Consider the following 23,602-nt stretch of genomic DNA (forward strand, 5'->3'; position numbering starts at 1 on the left):
AGCTATAGCATTCGGGAAGAAATATATCAATTTAAAAGGGTTTTAATGATTTTTTACAATCCGTCAAGGGTTAACAGTGCCAAACAGTGCTGTTTTTGGACGGGTTTCTTTCGAAATCTTTTAAACTCAAGGCGCACACGTGTCTACAGCATTGAGCTGCCCTTAAAAGAAATTGCGCAGAACCCTTCTTGGCCCTACGCGCGTACGAACGTTCACTTACGTTTAATTAGTTAATTAACTCTTTATATAATCTTTCTCGGTGAGGTTTATTTTCGCTCAACGATGATCAAAAAAGGGTGGCCACTGTTTCCTGCTCGGGCCGAAATGGTCAATTTCAATGGAGCGGGCTGCACGAGTGCGGTGGCCACTTATGACGGGTATTGTGATGGGACGCCATAAAAGGGGATCCGCGGTGTTGGTAGTGGTATGGTAGAAGATAAAGCAGAATTTTATCAATTATGAGCAATTTTAATTCAAAAAAATGTAACAAATCAGATAATTGGTCGCAATGTTGTTTGACGCGGCATCTGATGGCAATATTAAGCAGATTGATGATGTGATTGACATAAGAAGTAATCATTGATGGCTTATGCTACTCTTATTTCAACTTAAATTAATTGTTCGAGATGTACTTGCTTAACTTTAAGATGACTTTACTGAGCTTTCTTTTTGTGATATTAAATGCCAACAGAAATCTTGAATCTTGGTACATCAGTAGCCATTTAAAGCAGCTTAGGAATATGTTACACTGACCTCGGAGTTACAAGCTTTCCCACACAATTGCTTGAAACTCGTGTCATGTTCTATGCACACAGATCGTTTCTCCTATGCAAAACATTCCCAATCATAACACGCCAATCGCTAGCAGTCATCACGCATTGGTCAAGGGAAGGAAACAAGCAAAACGGGAACGAACAACTAGCGCAAACCGTAACACACCTGCCGCCGGGTTAACCGTCATGTCATGTGTGTGTGCTTGTGTTTTTGTGGAATATTTATTGATCTCATTGCTTGAATCCTTGTCCTTCGCGTGTCAGTTGCATTTTGGCTGTTGGCAGCAAAAAATGGCCTTTAACGTGGGTTCCACCACTTCGTTCGTGCCGTTCGTGGCCTTTTCCAATTTGCTGGCTGGGGGGAGGTCATCCCAGTGGGGCAATAAATATTAATTTCCGATTGAACTTATCAACACGGGCGACACAACACAGCGATCGTTCCGAATGGCAGGTGACATTTTGCAGAACGGTAACGGGGAGAGCTTTGGACGGTGGATGGACTGTTCTTGTGCGTCCCCAAGGTGGAGTATTGCAAACGCTAATGAGCAATGTGGGTTGCCGTCTCCTGCTGGGTTATCGCATAGTTGCGGTCCCGCACAAATTACCCACATTTTCGATTTGCAGTGCCACATGACATGACACGTGAGCTCTGACCGGTAGGAATGGAGATGATTGGACTCGCGCAGAACTCAATTGCAGCGTAAAGGATGCGCTTTCAGGGTCATTCCCTTGGGGGAGAGGAGCATAGTGCTGAAGAGCGAATGAGTCGGGTAATTATGCACTGGTTGGATGGGTAGTTATGAGATGAGATTATGCTCCGTGCAAGGGCGGCCTTTTTGCACAAATTACCCACATAGGGTCTAGGTAATGGTGGACAGGGTAAAATGGGAGGATTTGGTGGGCGGATATCGGCTAGCTAATTGAATGGTTTCAGGAGCAGCTTTTTGTGGTTGCATGGAAAGATTGATATTGGTAGTTTTGTTAAATAATTGTCCCATCCTAATTGACGGCAGACTAGTTTGAGAGTTTTTACGTGATTTCTTCATTTAGTCCTTCGAACCGGATGATTCGTGGCGATGCAAGTAAGAACTTGAATGCATGAAAGACAAGAAACACTAAAAATAACAAATTTCATCTTTTGGTCCTTCGAACCGGATAGTTGTGAGAAGTAGAACTACCCTTTTTCCTCTTACAGTAATAAAAGACTTAAAACACATCATTACAACATAAACAAACACACTTTGTATTACCCTCTAAATCACCCCCTTGAGCTACAATTTGACATCATTTGTCCTAGGCGTGCGATTTATCAATAATGAAGGTACTTAAGCAGGTGTGATTAAGTACACATTCAAGCCCAAGACCAATATACACCCCAATCTCCTGCCACCAACGCCACACATCATAGACCTTAGCCCGCTGGAGGACAACATATAAACTCCACACTCACAAAAGCACTAATTCTTCGCGCGGGTAATGATCGTGACAAAAACACGCGAGCCCTTTCACGTGCTACGCAGAATCTCCGCGAAAGGCTTCCGCATGCTCGCCCAGTGGAAGGCAAACCCTCGACTGTCGTTTAAGGCACGTGTGTCTTCTCGCATGTACACACCGGTTGCTGGTCATCTAGCTTTCCACTGCGGAACCACCACGGCGATGTGTGCCAGTGCACCGTTCGGGTGAGCTGCGTCTTCTCCGGGCTGCAATTTATGCGCCTGCCGGGTGCAATTGCATTCACTACGCATACGATATGATTAATGTACGCAGGCCCCCGACACTTACGCAGGGGGTGCTGTGTGCGAGCGGAAAAGCAACAGGGAAAACAAAGTACTGACGAGTTCTCCCCTTCCCAATTTCAACAGAGGAGGGGAAAGGATGTTTGATGCATTTCGCTGGAACAAAATGATGCATTTCACCGTGTGTGCGTGTGAGTGTGTGAGAGTACAGTGTGTTTTGTGTGGCTATTATTTCGCTTTGAATGGGCTACGTGTACGTAATTAGTTTAGCAGAGCAGAATGCATGCAGATAAATCAAACGTCGATTACAGTTTGTAACAAGCCTGTATGCCGTAACCGTAGAGAAATGGTTCGGTGTTAGAATGTATGCAAGTGACTGTTGTAGCCTGAGTGTGTAGTAAGGAAAGTTTACGGTCGCTAATGGGCTAAGTACTTATTGGAAATCTTTTCTTTTACTTTCCAATTATTTTCTATTAGTGATAAAGTTCAAATGGAGAAGTTATTTTTTGTTTTATCATTATTACTATTATGCAACTTGTATGAATTAAGATTACGTTTTTACCATTGTTTCCATTTCAATTTTTTGTATAAATATTTTTAGTTTTACTGATGATACTGCCATCTTTAACATTATTATCTTTTCATAAAAATATTTCAGTATTTTTTTCATTCAATTCAAGTGTCATTTGTTTATTGATCTAGCTAATTATTTATTTTATTTTATTTAAACAGCCATGAAGTTCAACTACTTAACTTTATAAAAACACGCAATTAGTAACAATAATGTGGTGTAGAGATTTAACAACATTTATCGGTAATATGTTAGTCCTAAGTACAATTATTGCATTGTTCTACCTAACAACATAAGCGTATTAGGTCCAAAGCTCGTATGGATGCAAGTCTAATTTTCGTATATGAGTTTTCTAAGTTATTAGGATATATTTAAGCTCTTTTCATATATTTAAGCCTTCAAGTTCTTGCCTTTCCGGTGATTTTTTTTATTTGTAACATTTCTAATTTACCATGCATCGAGTTTAATAACATCACAATACTCATTCACTTTCACACACCCAGCTAGGTAAACCCATAGCAATGCGTCAGGCTCGTGCAAGCCTTCCGTTCTTTGCCATTCGACTAAATCGACACCAGCAAACACCTGCTAGTTAAAAATACACCACGCTCTTGTGATTACAAAACTCTGCGTATCGCGCCGCGCGCTGTTACACATTTCGCGAACGCAGGTGTATGCATAGGCGCACTTTACGATACGGTTGTGCCAGCCCGTTTTTTTTATTTACTATGCAATTGAATGCAAATGCGCCGAATCACTGCCGCAATGATTTACGGCCAAACTAGCCGAACGACGGCCGCATGCATCGAGCCATCGAGTAGTAGCAGAGCTGCCTGACAGTCGATTAGAGCAAAACGCACCAAAGCAGGCAGAGAAGGCATGTTTCATTGCTTCTGCAAACCGGGAGACGGCCCTGGGTTTTGTTTGACGAGCATGAAAAGGTACAATTTGTTTCCCACCAACATACTATAAACAAAAAAACTCCTCCTTTCCATACGTTGCAGTGTGTGTGTTTAGTTCTTGCATGAAGGCAGTAAATAGAGAAGAAAATGATTCACGATGCAGGGCGAATGTTTAAACACAGCCTCTGCAGGTTTAATTTAATAGTGCTGCACGCACTGGTGGAAGTTCGTTTGGCCTGTTTCTAATTTCCTCCCAGTGAGGCTACTTTATTTGTGTATTGGAATGCCAGTAGGAAGCTGGTTGAGTCAATGCAGAAAACGGTTTGCAGAAAGATCACTATAAAACATTCAATAAGGTGCTATGCTTCCCCGTCCAAAGTGGAGATAAATCTAATGGGAAACTAGCAAGAGACCAAAAAACGCATGATAATATTTTACCTTTACGCTTCCTCGACAGTTATCGTCTACCATCGTGAGCGTGTCTAGTGTTTTTTCTCCCCCATTTACCCTCAAAACCATTGCCTAACAAAGCGGCCGATGTTGCTGTGAGTGCGTTTAATCAGATAGCAATCTGCGCTGTGCCAACACTCCCGTACACCTGCCGAAGCTCACAATGCACAATCCACAGTGGGTAAAGAATGGACTTTGACGCAGCATTACTGCGCGTACCTTCTCGAGTGGGGGGGGGGGGGGGAGCAGTGTGAGCGCGAAAAATATGCTTTTCATACCAGCGATTTTGTTAACGATCTCATAAATACCCTCGTTTCCTAAGCGGACGGGTTCAGGCACAATACAAAAAAACAGGCTCACAAGTTTTGCTTATCGAGCCCGATCAGGTCGCTACATAATAAGAGTGTTCTTCTGCATCAATCTACCTTCACAGGTTTGTACCAGCAGCCCGATCGCGACTTGATCGCGTGACGATCGATTAAAATAAGCTGCACAAAAATACAAAAAAGGCGCAGGATGAGTCTCATGCACGCTGTAAACGGCTGTAACCGTTCTTTACGACTGGGTCAAAAGGCCACCCAGATCGGTGTCCTGTATTTATGTGAACGCTTCTTCTTTTTTTTTTTATCGTCGCTTAAAGGGATGTAATTGATTATTATCGTTAAATGATGATAGTTGTTGACGTGCGGAGGGAGGGATGTTTTGTTTTTGTTTTTTCACGCAAATGTACTTTCACGGCCTCTATGATGAGGGTTTAAATGGATTTTATCCCATTATGGGGGAGCTTTTTTTCAATGAAAAACCAAACTGATGCGTGCCTGTTTGCAACCTTCGTCTTCGAAAATTATAGCTAAAAATCATGTAAAAAAGCTTCCCCTTTCGAATAATTGAAAGCCCATTTGCGACTGCAGCTGAAAGGCGTTTATTATAAATGGCCACCCCGAAAGACACCCCAGACACCTTTAGTCAGGTGTGCTAATAATTTGTAGTCATCAGCAACATATGATTTTGAAGCATCACGCTTGTGTCTGGTGTGCCTGGTTAACCTTCTCCTTTGACTGCTGCCTGATCGTACATCATAAAAATGTATCGGTTGAGGTTGCGTGTTGTCAGCATGGATAGTCCATCAGCACCCATTTAAACGCACTCCCTTTGGAAGACTGTTGCCAGCAGTGCAAACCGAATGCATTCCTGTACGATTGAACAGTTGCAACGCTGCCACCTAAACTCCCGGGCTCTAGCTCCATTCGATTTGTGATCATTTGCTCTCAGGAAACGAAGGGCTCACGCGGGCTGCGAGCGCGATAAAGTCTTTCACTTCGTTAATGAGAAGTGTCAGTGCGTGGACGAAAGGGTGCCCGACAGTGGTTGGCAGGGGCACCGCACCATCGTCGTCGTCGTCGTCGGGTCATAACATACATTTTCGTTTAAGAAAGATTAATAGCTGCACTAATCCCGGTGCCGCATTTCCGCCCGGTGACACAGTGTGGTGCACCGCTGCTGCAGTTTCTGTTTTCTGCTGCATCACTGCAGCGAACGTGGTGAATGTGGATTGATTGTTCGGGATGTTTTGTACCTCACAACCCCCCTTTGCCCCAAAGGGAAGCCCCGCCTTAAGAAGGGAAGGTTATAGAAAAAGGAGACTGTGTGCGTAATGCAAACACGTGCCCCGAGAACAATGCACTTTGGTCGGTCGGTGATTGGACCTGGGCTGGAATTAGTAGATTAGTCGCTCGGTTTCGAACCACCAGAGGGAAACGACTGTCTATTACGTGATGGAAAGGGGACGGAGCCTATTTTTGTGATGATAAAAGAAAGGAGCACCCACTAGCGAGGGCAGGGAGTTTTTCCTTGTAGCGTGAAGTTAATTAGATATAAGAGCATATCTGGAGAACAAGAGACATTTATAAATAAAAGGGTTTTTAGTTTGAAGTTTGAAAAAAATATTGTTCAGATTTTTTTATCGCGTTACTGGGAAACAATCGTCAATTTGCAAAACGGGAGCAAAACACGCATTAACAAAATATTCTAATATTCTGATATTAACGGGTGTGACGCGAGAGACAGAGTAAGAGGGATAGAGAGAGAGAGAGAGAGAGAGAGAGAGAGCGAGAGAGAGAGAGAAAGAGGGAAAAACGAAAAGTCAGTAGCCAATCGAATATCAAGCTTATAATTGCGCCATTAATGATTTGTAGAATGGAACATATGGTGCCGTGACCAGGATACTTCAAGATGAGATATTTCGCACTTAGTTATTTGCGGGCGAGTTAAAAGTGCTTCGTATGTATTATCCATTGAATTCAGTGAAATTCAAATTTCGTGTTAAAGCGTTTCACGACTAGTGCTTTAACAAAACTTTTTCGAAATAAAGTGTATGTTAAAAGACGTAAAAAATCTCAAAAATCTTTAGTTTTTGCTCAGGAGCAACGGTTCAAAACTGCCACATTTTTGAATCAAGGGTCTTTTTATATAATATATAAATATTTTTATCTTTCTTACAAAGCTTACTTTGTTTGATTTTTATCTGATCTTTGTCTGATCTTTATCTAATCTTTGTATGATCATCAAATGGTTGCTCAAAGGTAATTCTCGTTTAATTTCATGTTTTAATCCTAGCTTAGAACTGTTTGTTTGAGTTTTTATTGATTCATTTACACAAACATACAAACTCACAAGCTCTTCTAAGATTTTTAATAATGTTCTTATTATTCTTATGACATCAAAGCTCTATTTATAGAAATGTTTTAGCTTATGTTGATGATTCACCTTCGTTAAGGAGGGATTTTAATATGTTATTACTTTGCATCACATGCATTCTTTTCAATAATTCGGCTGCTAAGCATCAAGCTTTGTACCAAAATATTTTCTTGGTTTCTTTCTCACTTCCCCTAAATAAATAATACACTCGTTATTTTGAAAAAAATCGATAAAAATACCATTATCTCTAGTGCTGTAAGGAAAAAAATCTTCAAAAATGCATGAAATTTTAACGATATAAAGGAAGGAAACCAAATCAAAATCAGAAATACTGTTATTATAACCATTCCATGCTGTTTTGTTTCATTGCTTGTTTCCTCTTTGACAATGCATTTATTTCTTGGTGAAAGGACTTTACCAGGTCCATATTAATTAATATTTTTTCACCTTCAGGCAGTTTTACCTTTTCCATACTTCCCATGGTTTAGTTTATTATTTCTTTTTCTGTTTCTGTGCCAGCAATTGTCTTTACGCAATTTAGACTGCCATTCGCTATTATATTCACCTGTCAAATGAAAAATTGGCCATTATTCGATTATTTCCCTTCATACGTGCCTTCAGCTAAAGTGCAATTTAAGTTTTGGTTTATTTGTGACGTTGTTTTGAGTGTAATATTGCTCGTGGGAATTGATGCGGCATCGCACGGAAAACCGCAATTAAGGCTGGACAAAAACTGCCCGCTCTTCCTTGTCCGGCGGCTGACAGGACTTTGTTGCTTTGTTTTCACTTTCCGTGACCGAAAAAAAAAAGTGAAAGGATGCGAAAAAGCGAAATTCGTGGAGCAAGTGCATCCGAGGGGCGCGTCTGCGATTGTCCGGCAAGTGAGTTTGTGTCCTGTACGGTCCCCGCCCTCCCCTAGATCGGTCGCTGGGTGAATGTTTGTGCCCTTGTAATTGAGTTAAGCCCTTTCTCAAAAATCACCCTTGCTCGATGCAGTAAACAACGCAAAACTGGTGGCAGGCGCGGCTTCGGGCACTGTTGTTCGGTTGTCGGTCAGCCGCCGCCAGCAGACAGAGCCCAAAATGTTGCTAAACACCTTTCACCCGGGTGGTCAGGTTCGGACGGTGGGTCATTGTGATTTCGCTGTGTTGTAGCGGTTGAGGGAGATCGATTTACTTACCACGAGCGCTTTAACAAAATGCGGGCCCATATGAGTTGTTGGAGGGTGTCAAGATAAAAACGCAGCTCCATGTTTAACAAGCCGTTTCTGGGGGTTTGCTTTGTTTTGCTCTGTATTTTATCAGTAAGCGGCTCGGAAATACGTACACTGATATTATTACGAAATGTGGGGAATGTGCTCGTGTGTGTAAGTGGGCCTTCTGATTGACCGGCCACACTGGGGTATATTGTGGAAAGCAAAGGGGCTCGAATTAAGCCAGGAAATGTTGCTCCAAAAGTTTGAGCTTGCGCGTTCATCGGCCCAGATAGGGGTGGGCAAATCTGAGGTATAATTTATTGTGCAGCGAGACCTTGCACGAAATTACTACCACTCGGTAACGATTCGTAATGGGTTTGTGCTCCTTGCAGCAGGGGGATAATTTATTTTCTCAGCTGTTTGGGTCGCTCCACCACCACGTATCAGGTTCGGTAGCTTGTACTGATAAGCTCGAATTAAACAGGTTGTTTGTGAAGAAGGAGGAGGCGCTTATGAGCTCATAATTACATGCATTGTTTTTATTGCAGTTTGTACATACAAAAATAAGGATTTTTAAAATAAATTCGTGCCATAATTATAATGAAATACTTTCATTTGTATTTGTTCAATGTGAAGGAATGAAAATTCATAAATTCAATTATTAATTATAAATTCAATCGACATCAGTTTTAAATTTTAATACAATAATTTCATGTATTGTTCATTTGTTTGAAAAGAGTAGGAGAACTAAAATGGTAATGGTAATAATGGTAATAAATAATGCCAAATCTACATTTTATTAACAAGTTTGCTAGCAAAATGGCTTAATTTGAGGCTAAATAATACATTTACGAGTTACTAAATTGTGATTGCCCAATATAAAGCAAGGAGCTACGTTCTCCTAATCGATAAATTAAAACAAAAGGTTATTGCTCACCACATCGAGCCATTGAACAACTTTTCCAAATCTATTAAATCGTTTTCCAATGTGCCTATTTTTTCCAATGAGAGTGGCATATTTTAGCCAATAAGAATCAAATAAATATAATAGAATAATGAATGTAGCCGTTTCTAGCTTGTGAATGTATAATATACAATATTGTTCCTACGTATAGGAAATAAAAATATTGGAAAATGTATCTAGGATATTGTTGAAATCGTTAAACTATAAATCCTGCCAATAATTGATTGAACTTTTGAAGATAATTGAACTTCTGAATTAGTTTTTGGTGTTCAATTATTTAAATTCTTCATTTCATTTTTGGTATTTTTTGCGCAAGTAACATTTTGCATACATGAATTAAAGTTATTTGCTAGACTGAAGCTAAAAAACGAGCCCAAATACCCGATTCGCTTATCAAAAAAATAGTCCACTCTTTTCAACACATAAAATCCATTGAATTTTAAGGAGCCGTTATGCCAGGAAAAATGTAAAATAAAAACCACATTACAGTAACGCTCTATCCCTCGCCTTATCATCATCTTAACGAGCCCATCGATTCCCATCGATTCAGCTAGTAATATGCACCTAACCAACCTGCCGTCCTGCAAGCCGTTCACACACTCCGCGTGCACTACTGACCGCAACAGCCGTGTAACAAGTGGCTGCTTCAAAATCGCTCCGGCAAAAACAAATCGATAGCATAAACCGATCGTTTCATCGTCTCCGGCTTTGTCTCCCCCACCCCCCTCGGTGCAGTGCAATTTCAATTGCAGCATTCCGAACGGCAGCGAACAGATACGGATACGGGGTGGTTTTTGCGCCCTAAACAACAAAACGGACCAAGCACACGCGCGCGGCCACCGTTTAGAGCCGAACGGGACGACGAAAGCGTCGCAGGAAATGCGCAAAAGGTTGACCACCAAGTGGTGGCCTTTCACGATCCGGGGGCGCACCGACTAATGTAGCCCTTCGCCAACGTCAACATCATCATCATCATCGTCGTCGTCGTCGTCGTTGTAGCGCTGTATCGACGAATGCATTGTAATTGCAAACAACTCTGTTACAGTTTTGCAGATCTCGTGCGACGGAATTATGGTTTGTGTTTCCTCGCCAAAACGGAAGGATCCAGCACCTATCGGGCAGCACCATCGCCCGTACGAAAGATCGTTTAAATTCATTACCATAATCGAAACGTAAAGCTCACGCGAATGTCAAGATCTAATGTTTTTGTTGCGGTTTTGTGCAGATTGATGCCGTTATGCCGCTCGCTATACCCCGGTACATTCAAAGGCTCACCAGTGCTACGGATCAAAGCCACATTCAAATTGCCACTCGCTTTTATTGCTTCGCTCGCTTGCCTTCTTCGCAAAAAGGGGTTTCCGCATTGCCGCGGCCGCAATTTTCCGTCCGGCAAGTGGGCAAGCACCGCCGGTCAGCACAACCATAAACCATCCCACCACCTACCTGGGCTGGTGGCGCCTAATAGTCACCTTCCGCCACGCGTGTCGACCGAGCGGGCAAGAGCGAGACGGAGAAAAGGTTGAACGTATTAGATTCCCTTTCCGAAAGCGACGGCAAGCCACAGCAGCAGCAGCAGCAGCAGCAAGTGACTTATTGTTTCTAAGCCGTTAGCCCAATGGAATGCCCAGTTTCCACGCAGTGCATTTTCCTCCAGCCTGCTATTTGACTTTGACACTTCCGCATTGTGCTACATTACTGAACGGTTTGTGTGTGTGTGTGTGAGTACGCGCGAGCGATTTTGCGAAATACGCACGGGGAACGATCTTTATCATACACCCACGTGGGGGGAAAGGAAATGAGTGGTAGCGTTTAATGGTAGGACGCTGCAAATTGATATCCTTTCGTTGTGTGGGCGAGGAAAAGTTCACTGCTAATGGCGAACGTGAGGAAAAGGAAAACGGTGCGCTATAGGAAGGAAGGAAGTGAAGTGAAGCCTATAAAACAGGGATGGTTTGCTGATTTGCATTAGGCGAAAGGGAAAGAGATTGAATTTCAGGTTAATGCGATTGCAATTGGCTTTAATCGGTGGACTTTGGCCGGGGTTAGTTGATGGACAAAAAGGGAAGTTTATTGGTTGGATAAATTGCGACGTGATGGAAGTGTGAGGAAAGAAATTTCTTATGTCAATGTTTTATTTTTATGGCAGAATTTCGTCTATATTGAAGGCTTAATATTAATAAAAATATAAAGAAATTATTTATTAAAAAAATCTACATCTTTTAAACATTTTTCAGAAAATGATTAAAAGTGTTATTTGATCTTTTTTTTCCCCATTCTCACTTCTTTGTTCCATTTTCACGCTCGTCCATCAATCGATTATGCATCGACTCGATTCACTTCACTCCAAAGTGGCTCATCTTCAGTGGCTCTCTTCTCGCCCCAAAGTGGCTCAAGCACAATGTCACGATCATTGAATCAATTAACCACCGGTTCGCATCGTGCTTTATGCTCGTTCATGATCGCTTGAGTACTTTTCGATCGTTATACATCTTTGCCACGCTATTGCTATTGCCACGATGGTCAACTTACGCGCTGGACACCCCGCTTCGCGTTCGCTTCGGTGTGTTTTTTTGTGTAAAAACAACCACCACCTCAGGTTCAGCTGCGCTGCTGCTGTGCTTGATGACTTAATTAAGCCGACAGCTGTGCACCACTTATCGGAACCGATGAAGGATTTATTATATCACTTTTTGGGTCGCTCGTTTAATTACCTGAAAGTAAACAGAGGAGGAAGAAGTTGTAGCAATTAACATACATGCGGTCATCGTTCGAAGAGCTATCGGGGGGGTTATGATATGTTTTGTTGGTTAACAAAATGGAGCTGACGAAGTGGAACAAGATCTTAAGCTTTTGTCAATTTATGGCTGGCCTTTTATCACACAGTGGGTACAGGGTTTGAAGGTTAATTTTCGACATTAAAGGCTAATTTTGCGGTGCTAATACGTTTAATTTTATTTATTTAAGTGATATGGCAACAGTATTTAAACAAAAAAATATATCAATTTTTATCATATTTCATAGAGGATTAAATGTGTTTGAACATGTTTTACTTTCACTCCATTTATCGTAGCCCAGTTTTCCCATCTTTCACTACCTGTTTTGATATCCGGCAAACATTCTTTTCGAATTTCTGTGTTGATTAATTTTCATCGCCACCAACATCGATCAGCTCGTTCCAAAGACTTGAACGATAATGCACCACCAGTGTGTCTGTGTATTTTTTCCCCTCAAAAGTTGTTATTTTTTCCCCACATTTCTACGCCTGTCACAATGGCAGCGATGAGAATGATTAATGATTGTCTGGTGCGCATTTCTGTTAGCCGCGGTACGCGTGTGCCAGGAACGTGTCTCCATTTCCCTACCGTAGGTCCAAGCAGCAAAGACCTCTTGAACCAGGATGATACCCCGATTCCGGCTTAAAGCGATGACTCCGTCCTGTTAACCTTCAACTTTTTGTGTCTTTGGAAGTTTCTCATTTTTCATATCGCTGCCCTGTCGGGTTTAACAATGGAGGGTTACACTGTCGACCTCTTTTTGTTATCTGTTTGACAGTGGAAAATCAAAATACAAATCCATCAAGATACAGAAGCTGCGCTACCTATTGTGATCGCCATTTGGGAAGCTTCTTTGTGTAGGTAGCTTGTGTTCATGGGTTATAACATTATTGCAAATTTCTAGAAATGGATCGCACAACTCAGGTGTGCGAGTGTGGTTTATTGTTTATTACATAAAGGCATAAAAATAAGCCATACATTGTCCTCAGAGATTTGTTTCTTTTTTTCGTTTTGATTATTTTACGCAATAATCCAACTAATAATTCTTATATTTCCCTTCCGTAGTATTGAAGAATTAATTTTGCTTGTGCTGGTTATGACGTTAAAACTAAATTGCACATTAAAATACGCCGTTGATTCAATCACATACCCTAATTACGACAAAACACACCTTCAAACTGCTGAACGCTGGAATGAAAGACTTCAACGTTCGCATGGGCGAGGAACCTCTGGGAAAAGGGGGACAAACATTAGTCGCCGTAAACCAAAGCCGATCAATCAACGTTACCGTCTGACGTGTAGCCCTTTTTCAAACGAAAGCGAAAACGATAAAAAAACGAGCGCAACAAGTCCATTTTAATCCTGCCGTCTCACATGATCCACCGAAAGCAGCACACGATCAATCCCCGTACCCAGACCGAGAGCCAGCTGTTCCAAAGAGGCAGTTTGCAGTTTCGCTTGTTTGCACGTTAGGGACATGAGACCACGGGCACAAAATAAAGCCAACAGACATTAATTAAACATTCAACCCTTGCAGGGTAAAAAAGAATGCTCCATAACAGCTCCTCTTATGTGTGTTTGTGTGTGGGAGGATGCGGTGCAAAGGTTGTAAAAAGGCAAAGAAAGTGTCACCACAAATTGTCGATCGGTGTGTAGATTGTGGAGTGTTGTTCGCCCTACTGAGCTGATCGCGCCAGAGCCATTGCTGCACACTGAAGCTAAAGATGTGATCATTTTTCAACATCTAGATCGGAATAGTGATCAACATAGCATCTTGATGAAGATCTTGAGCGATGTTGTTGCCCTGGTTTAACTACTCATTCTGTCTCTCTCACTCTCTCTCTCTCTGTGTCTCACTGTATGTCTGCAAAATAAACCAGCGTCAAGGATCTCCAGTTCGGTGGGGCCAGTTCCAGTCCGCCTTCCTCTCTACACCACAACGCAAGTGAAATGCTCCAGTTTGTGCTTGTGCGTGTGTGTGTGCGTGTTTTTGTGCCATTCGCTACACTTGAAATTCATTGATACTTGCACAGCTGGTTTCACTGTTTTTAAGGCATTTGCGGGACCGTCCAGGAATTGAGTGCGGAGCAAAAGTGAAGTTATGCAACGAAACGCGTCTCGGCAGCACGAAACGAAACCGTCGGCGGGGAGGAGATAAATTATGAACGGAAAAACGCGGTGACACACACACACACACATACGCCCCGGCGCATGATGTCGGGGCCAGTGGGTAAGTGTGGCTGGAGGCCAACACAGTTGGCGTACTTGGCTGGCCCAAAAATTCAACCCCGGCACGACACACTGGTGGAGAAGATGGGAAGGAGGGCGAGAAATAGAGCTATCCTATACACCCGTGGCCAGTGTTAGCAGCACCAAACCAGTCCAGGCTCGATCGATCGAAACAGGTCTTTCGGCCGGTAAACTGCGGCACACGGTAACGCGGTAGACTCGCGCTAAGAAGCGGACCAAGATGCAAAGAAACATAACAAATTCACATTTCTTTCTCTCGAGGGCACACACACACTGGGCCGGTTGGATTTGCCAGTGACGACGATGGCGACGTTTTGCGTGTTACGATCGCTCGCGCTAGTGGTGGAGCCAGTGTGTCGGAAACGGGTGGCAAAGTGCGAAGGAAATTGGCTGAAGAAAATCGGTTGTCATCTAGCACTGTGTCACTCTTTGCGTGCGGAGGGAGGAGGGTGACGAAAAATTACGATAAATTGCGAACGCTCAAGCGGGGCTCAGATAAAATGCAGCCAGTTGCAAAAGTGCAAGCGAATGGTGGGCTTAGTGGAAAAGTGACCCATATTTCTGTCTGAGCGAAGGTTGATTCAAGCTAGACTTGAGGGTTGCAAGTGAGAGTGTGTTTTTAAGTAAAATTATTATGTAATTAAATGGTTGAAATTATCGATAAAATTATCGAAATATCTTCAGCTTCAAATTTATAAAATTAACCAAGTAGGATTTACAACAATTTATAAATACCAATTATTCGAATTATCATATTATCCTCCGAACAACCTGTTCTGTCTTCAATATCGATCATCTCGCGATCGTTATAAATTCCACCAGCAAAAGTTCGCCTTATCATCCACAACTCGATCCCGCTTTCCCGCTCATTTAAATCACCAAATCTTATCGCTTGCAACGAAACACCCCATAGAACGACTTAATCGATCAGTAGGCGCGAGCAGGCTGATCAACGAATTAAAAAACGCTCATCGAAACCGAATTCGTGCTGTGCCGCGCACCGCAGCCTGCCCACAGCCTGTGTGTAAATTATGCGGATGCTTCATTCATCTGTTTCAATCATCGCCGTCATCAGCGCCGCGAACTAGTCGCCGTACCTTGCCGCTGGAAGATCCACCCAGGTGGCAAAAGGTGTTGACGATTCCACCAAAAGAAGGCGAGAGAAGAAAAAAACGCAGTTTCGATGTAGGGGGGCTTTTACCATCTTTGTGGTGCTCACACCTCAGTCACAGCAGACCCAGGCGAAGACGCTCCCGCCTCGGTTCGGTGTTTATCCGTCTGTTTTTTTTATATATTTTATTTTATTTCTGCGTACACACATTTGGTTCGTATGGGGATGGTGGATGGACACACAGCAACAAAAAATAAACAGTCTACCACAACTTCAACACGACCCGAAGATCACTTTTATGGGTGGCGTCTGCGCGCATGTTCACGCTTGCATATGGTTGTGGCGGGGCAGAGCTTGCCATTGGAGAGGTCCACCGGCACGCGAACGTCTTTTGGGGGGACACAGGTTTATGTGTGTAAAGATGGCTAGCGCTTTATCTTGCCGCGCTGCACGCGCACTGAAGATGACACCCGATGCCCAGCGTGTGAACTTTTTTTTTGCTTATACTCTCTCGCTTTTGCTTTTGCCCATTTTTTATTCGCTCTCCTTGTGTGTGTGTGTGTGTGTGTGCCGTGTTTGTTTTCGGTGGCGTTGACAATCTTGTTTTCGGGAGGCATTATTTATTTACTGCTTTTTCTCTGTCTCGCTTTTTACACAAGATTTGTTAAGTGGCTTTTCAGCGATCGGATTATGTTGAATAATTCATTATCGTGCTGGTTCATTAGTCATGCGATTAGGCCGAAATGAATGCGTGGATTAATATGAAAGCTCAATAGAGATGAGCAATTATTAAGCTATTTTTTTTATCAGGTGTGAAAGTAACATTTCAGTAGATGAAATTTTGCTGACAATTTTGAATTTTTAATTATTTATAATGAGTGAGAAAGCTGAACTATGTTTTTTACATGTCAACATTGTTGCAATTTATCTGTTCGATAATTTTGATTATAAATTTGAATGTATATTTTTTGCATAAAAAATTGAATCAAGCAAATGATAACAAATTCCCCTTAGCGGACTCTCTAAGCGCCTGATGGTATGCAATTCAAGGTTGTTATTTCGTGGTTGTTTTATTGGCTTTCCTTTTATTATCAATTTACTTTCATTTTATCACTCATTTACTATATACTAGTCAATATCTTATTGTATAAATAATTGAGAGCAAAATACAAAGTTTGAGCTTAATGTGGTAAAGGAGCCGTTCAATGAAAATAGTTTGTAACCTCCTTATTTCTAGATGTGCTTCCTATCAAAATCATTTGGATTTGTAATATTATTAAACTATTTTTGAGTAAAATTTATTTAATATACTTTTGAACAGATAAATAGTAGCAAAAATGATATACTATGTATTACAAAATTAGATGCTTCAACTAGTGTATCTGGAGTCCAAAAATGATGTATTGCGTTGAGAAGATTTCTATGTAATAGTTCAAAATATCCCCTTTTGTAAACATTCTAGTAATTTGAATATTTGTTGCTGCTGTTGTTGATTCGTTTCTTGTACGAAAAGTGTTATTGAATAAAGACCTGCACTTCTCATATTAAAAATTGAGAATACTCATAAAATATAATATTACTAAAGGTACTTGCTAAAACTAACTTAAACTGAACCTAACATATTTGCACCTGGTACGTGCCGGCTACTATTTTCTCTGGCACTTAGCGCAGAGATTTCATGCAACCGACAAATTGCCGCGGTACCAGCGTCAACCAGCAGCAAGCACAGCATCGCAGCCTATGACAAACGGCCGGACATTAGCGCCATCATAAAAAGCACATACATCTTGCTCTGGCACTCTTGCAGCCAGCACTTTCTGCCGCGACCATGATGCGACTGTTCGGCCGACCGACTGCATAATAATGTACTGCGCTTCGGGAGGCATAACCAGACCTCCCGTTCCCTCCCGTTCCCTCCTCTTCCCACAAACACGCATTCACTGCTGACACATATTTTCGTGCGCTCACGATCGACGGCAACCGAAAGCAAAACTGGGGAACCGAAGAAAGAATTAAGACGAAATAAAGATACTAATAATATTGACCATGCTCTGCCCACGATGATCCGACCTGGGATAAAAGAGGGCTAAGAGGGATGAAGTCAAAGTCAACGGGACTCGGCAGACACAGGCTCACACGCGCGTGCAGGACAACAGTTCCTCAGGCGCGGGATAGTAGTACCTGCAGCCCCGAGCACGTTGCCGCTTATGAAAGGCGACCAATGGTGCTTTGTGCGAGAATGCGGGGAAATATATGAACACCGCTGGTGGTAATTTCTTTTCTCCCATTACATAACCTCCCACACGGTTCCACAGGCAGGGACAAAAAGTGGTTCAATTTTGCGACCACCACAGCAGGGCCCGCGTGTCCACCAGCCCGTGAGATAGATATGTGTATTTACCCTTTTTTTTTGCACAAAGGCACCGTACTGCCGGGCTAAATGACCTCCTGCTATGCTTTTTTGTCGTTGTTGGTGGTGGTAGTGGCCACGAATGGTCGGTCAAGAGGCAAAACGGGAACCAAGGTGCAGCAGCAAACGGTCTAGCTTTCGGGGGTTTGCTTGCGTTTAAGCTCCCTCTCTCTCTCTCTCACTCTATCTTCCCCCTTTTTTCATGGGTCCTTCATCCGCACAGAAACAATGGCATTCTTTGAAAGTGAGTTAATTTTTAGCGATCACTTTTTCCACCTTGTGCCCCCTTCCCCCTTGATTGGGTGCAATTTTATTTGCGTCCCCAATCCCTCGCGGTGCTGGGTGAATTTGCCTTCTTTCTCTTCGTGAGCTAAGACGGTGCTGCCCCGGTGATTGGAGGGCGCTTTTTGCATCATCGTGGTGGCGAATGTCCGCCAAAGGTTCGGACTGTGCGGGAGTATGCCGGTTGGGAGGCTGGCTGTTTTTTTTTTCTTCTTAGTCCTTTTTAGAGCGGGATCTAGCTTAAGCTGGTTGAATAATTGAACTGTTCCGTTTTGAATGCGCCTGTGTGCCTGAAAGGCTCGTGATGTCCCGCTGAGTGGTTTCGGTGAATTTTTGATACGCTCGTGGGTTTGAATGGACCACTTTCATTCTCGTCTCTTGCGGAAACGAGCCTTTTGGTACCGAACGTTTGGTAGTGTTACATTAACTGAATTAAAATTTAATTCACAGCGTTGTATAAAATAGGGAATATTATGCAATTACTCCTGTGAAGCTGCAATGATCAGCAAATGGTTTTTAATGATATTTGGGAATAGCATTCTTTGATTTCTCAAGTATCAATACTCACTAAGGTCAACTCAATAAGGTCTTCCGTGAAGATTTAACTCAATCTTAATCATACATTACATACGTTAAGAATACAATTCACATACTTATAAAATTTACATATTTAGATAACAAGAAACAAAACTCGTCTGCTAACGAACGAAAAGCTGACAAGATGATGTTATATTTCGAAGACCTGATATTTAGATTTATTGTTTACTCGGATTATTTATTGCAGTAGTTTCCGCTTCATTTTACCTTCAAGTCCTCAATTTGGGTCTCTAAGGTACCAATTTTTGGCTGTAAGTCAATCGGTGGTTTTATTCGACGCTTAACTGTTTTTCAGAAATTATGTGTTTAAAAACTGTTTATTTTTCCGTATCGAACCAACAGAATCAGTGATTTTATATAGTTATAATTAAAGTTAATTTTTCTATTACCAGTTGAATTTTTAAATAACAATTTGAATAAGATATGAAAAATTCTAAAACTCCATCAGATTGAACTAAATAAAAATGCAAAATTTTTACTTTTGTTTCCACAACATAAACATTTTCACCTATTTTCTAAAATACCGAGTGAATTGCGGCAACGACTGCACCTTGTGTAAAAGTTATAAACAATGTAATTAATATGGATTTAAACAATTTATTATGGTTGTTATATTAATGTAAATTGTTTTAGAACTATAAGTTTCATCAGAATAGGAATGCCAAAATTAGAAAAAATGCCTTCAGCATTTCCTTTTTATTTATAATTATGATCTTACTTACTTAATTAATTACTTACTTACTTACTTACATAAAATTCGTATAATCTTCTATTTCTTCTTTAGCGCAACAACCGTTGTCGGTCAAGGGCTACCTCTACCACAAGTAGGTATGACTTTAAGTGGCTTATCGATTACAAGTAGCAGGATAGTCCGTCCTACGTATGGGGACACGATCCATATGGGGCTTTAATCCATGACGGGCGTGTTATAAAGTCGTTTGAGTTGATGACTGTCCCACGAGACCGGAATATAATGTTTATAACATCGTTTGATAACCGAGATCGATAAGTGAATATATAATTGATACGTGTGCGAAACACGTGTCCGAATCATTCTATGCTTGAGGTCTAAAATCTCCCACAATTAGACACCTTGCTTCGCTTGTGCAAGGTATAACGATTTACCAGGTTCATGTTCCATTTTTCCCTTACCCAAGTCCAGCAGTCCAGGAATGTTTGCGCCATTTTTATGTATTTTCCCACAAAACAAATCTAAAAAAAGACACACACACGCACACACAGGAATTACGAAAGAAAGTGAAAGCATTGCAAAACGCGAAACATCTTTTCGCTCCGCCGTTGCAATGGAGCTCTTTTGCTCTCCCTGCTGTAGCCCTAATTCGCTTTCGCTTGCAATCGCGATTGAGCGTGCGCGCGCGCGTGATTCTAGCCGTGCAGAACACTTTCCTTCTGGGTGGGTGGGCTGGGAGAAAAGCGGGAGAGAAAGACAGGACAAGGGAACTGCAATTTATTGTTATGCAAATCGTAGCGCGACCGCTTTCGCACCTTTCCGTGGTCTCTGTGCCTTTTACTCGTGTGCACGTCGAGTCTCTTTCTCGTTGTTTTCACCCCAAGCGAGGCCACGTCCAGTGCACGTCGATCGCAATCGATGGATGCAGGTCGGGTACCGGCCGGTCCGATGCCGCGAGGCCGCTTTCGTGCTTCGTGGCGACCAGCGGTGTCATAAAGCATCACACATGCCCATAAATATAAGGCACCCTTTGCGGTGTAGCTTGCCCACAGTCTTGTTCGTACGGAAAGGAAACTCCGAGCCACCGGCACGACATCAAATTAATCAGATCGTTTATTACGTAATGCGTCCCTGAACGGGATGGTAAAGGGGAGGGGAGACAATTTGTGGGAGGCACACAGTCACGTGTGCAAGAAAAGTGGGGTGTTGAAATTACGGGATGCATTAGGGAAGCCTAACTGGTTGCGCTCGTCGGTGTGCGCAAGTGCATCATGGCGCACCAAAATAGAAACGGCGCAGAACACGGAAACACGGGCGCCTTTGCTGTGCTCCAACCCGGCTCCAAATCGAGTGGTGGCTGGCGCAGGCGTTACAAATATGGTGCTGGGAATAAATCTCCACTTGTGGTCCAGTTGTGGTTTGGAGAGGGAGAGAGAGGGTGTAAAAGTCATCTTGAAACACACAAAAGAAGCTCGGCATGCGTATGCTGTTTTTGATGCTGGTGTGGAATAATACACATGGCCGGGAAGTGGAATTCTAAGCAATTGAACTTTACGCACAAGGAAAGGGATCAAATTATCGCCTCACTTTGCGTGTGGCTTTACGCAATACGAACAATATCGCAACGTGAAGGACACCTTGCAACCTTTTGAGGCCACATACACACAATGTCGCAATGTCGCTCCCCATCACTCTCTTATCTATGGCGCAATATGCTCTATCCGTCTGACTCACCCATCAACTCCCGATGGCCATTGATGCTTCTCTCCCCCCCAAAACCATTCAAATGCTTATCATACGCAGTGTTTGCTTTATTTCGATACACTAGCTTCCGCTAGCCTAGGCGGGCTCTCTTCCAGCAGCCTGCTGGACATCACTCTATCGCGTCATGATTGATGGATTCAACTTCTTCTCGGTTCCCACTGCTATCCCTATCGATTGCACAGCTGCCACGAGCAGAGCGAACACTGGTCGTACGCCTGCCCACCGCTCAGCATCGTGCAGGTGTCGGTGAGCGATTGCTGCCGCTTGGTACAGCCCCGACTGATCACGCGCCGATTGTTCACTGTAAGCAGAGGTCAATGGTATGAGTGGTACGCCTGTCCACAGACGCAGTGCGTCAACACCCTTACCGAAGCGTTCCGTCGTGTAGCAGACGTAGACCGGCAGTGGTAGTTGCCGCGGTGAGCGAAGATCCTCCTCCAGCTCATCCATCAGCGCATCCTTGGTGGCCCGGGCGGCCATCGTAAAAATGGAGGTGGAGCGGGCACCGAAGCAAGGACAGCAGCCGGCAGGACAGCTCGGCGTGCTGGTGGTCGGTACGGGCGTCGTTGGAGTCGTTGGACTCGGCGTCATAGTCGTTGTGGTTGGGGTCGGCGTAGAGGTGGTTGGGTACGGAGAGGTTGGCAGGGTAGGACCACACGTTGGACAGGTTGTTTCTGGAACGGTGGGCGTCACCACCGGTGTGGAGGTGGTTGGGTACGGGGAAGTAGGCAGCGTAGGACCACACGTTGGACAGGTTGTTTCGGGAACGGTGGGTGTCACCATCGGTGTGGAGGTGGTTGGGAACGGGGAGGTAGGTAGGGTTGGGGCACACGTTGGGCACGTGGTTTCGGGCGTTGGCGTTGTGGGCATTGGCGTTGTTGGGAGCGTCGGAGCACAGGTCGGGCACGTGGTGTCCGGTGTCGATGTCGTCGGGAGTGGGGTGGTCGGCAGGGTTGGGGCGCAGGTTGGACACGTGGTGTCGGGTGTGGAAGTCGTCAGCTGCGGGGTGGTTGGCAGCGTCGGTTCCGGTGCGCACGTCGGACAGGTGGTGTCCGTGGGCAGGGGCGTGGTGTAGTCAATGTCACCGCAAACGACGGGAATCTCTTGCTGCAGCTCACAGTCATCGCACTGATAGCACACCAATTGCGTGTGAACTAAAAGCAACCGCACGGATATCTGGTTTTAATGTCGCGATCTTCAGAATTGTAGGTCCTGCTACGTTACCTGTTCCCAGAAATAGCACCAAGAGTGCTCCTAACGTCACAATTCTAGTCATTTTTGGGCCACAAAATAGCACGCACTGTAACACTAAACAAATTGATTCAAACTGATGCTCATCTTCCCGCAAGACACTAGGTTATGTAGCGTTTGTCTTGTCTTATCGGGCTGGAATAGATAATGCTGGACACTCATCAAGGGACGATTTCTTCATCGTATGTAAATTATCGATAAGCGGGACCGACTATCATCTTCTCCCGGCCTGTCTCTGAATTCGTCTGAATTTCGTCGAATTTCTTGAATGGATCCGGTGATTCCTCATTTGTCTGAGATAATGTCCAAACTTAATGCGAATCTTGTGATGACGAGCTGGCGGGGATTTTTCCCGGGACAAATCGATCGATCCAAAACAGTTTGATGGGTAAGACAGTTCCGGTCAACACATCTACATTGTCCAATTGGAGGTCTTAAAGACTTGGAGGACTCCAAGTACATGTGAGTGACAGGATTAAGCATTAATTACGCCCTATTAATGTACCATTACTTCAGCACCCTTTCCAAATTCAATTAGCAGATCATCTTCGCTAATGATCTTTGCCGGTGACCCGGTGTACAGCAATGTTGGGTAAAAATATCGATCACTTTCACCTACCGAGCACGGGCCCGGAGACCGACCAATTATAAAATACTTTACCCTCTGCGTCAGCTGATCTTTCATGTGCCCGGGCTCTGGATCTGGCTTGGCCTGTCGTTCGCAAGACAGACAGTCACCGGGACATGGCAGATTACCGCATCCACCACGCTGTGTGTGTGTGTGTGATGCAGCGGGAAATTCAATTATCGTTCATTTCTAAAGTACCACGTGATAAATTACCGTTTCCTGACATCCACGTCGCTGTGCTGTGCTGTCGGTGTGGGAACGTCGAGCTCCCAATCCGGGCTCTCTGTTCTCTCCGGTTCCGCGATTACCATCCGTTTCCATTTGTCCATTCCCACTCGCAGGCACCGCTTTTCCTCAGCTCACCCAGTGCATGACAACTGATTACAATTGCTGAAAGTCCATTACCTTGACGCCCGGCCCACGGGGCCGTCCGCTGACAGTACTACGGCGCTCCAGTTCGCGTGCCGCCTTCGCCGGGCGAATTACGATCATAATGTTCCGGCTGATTCCGGCGGTGCGACAACCACCATCGCACAGACGGCAGGGCAGGGCAAGT

General features: G+C 43.6%; 2 protein-coding genes across 2 annotated transcripts in view; both read right to left on the reverse strand.

The window, feature by feature from the left end:
- Positions 1-23,602, reverse strand: part of LOC120900276 (mucin-12) — a 139,403-nt gene that overhangs the window by 46,684 nt on the left and 69,117 nt on the right. The gene's annotated exons all lie outside the window — the stretch shown is intronic.
- Positions 21,197-22,564, reverse strand: LOC120900275 (salivary glue protein Sgs-3-like). Its single transcript, XM_040307051.1, has 3 exons — positions 22,392-22,564; positions 21,536-22,321; positions 21,197-21,468 (listed from the first exon to the last, which is right to left on the reverse strand). Exons 1-3 carry the CDS (start codon positions 22,441-22,443, stop codon positions 21,335-21,337), a joined length of 972 nt encoding a protein of 323 aa, XP_040162985.1. The 5' UTR covers positions 22,444-22,564; the 3' UTR covers positions 21,197-21,334.

The sequence above is a fragment of the Anopheles arabiensis genome, chromosome 3 (assembly GCF_016920715.1).
Source record: "Anopheles arabiensis isolate DONGOLA chromosome 3, AaraD3, whole genome shotgun sequence".
Lineage (NCBI taxonomy): Eukaryota > Metazoa > Arthropoda > Insecta > Diptera > Culicidae > Anopheles > Anopheles arabiensis.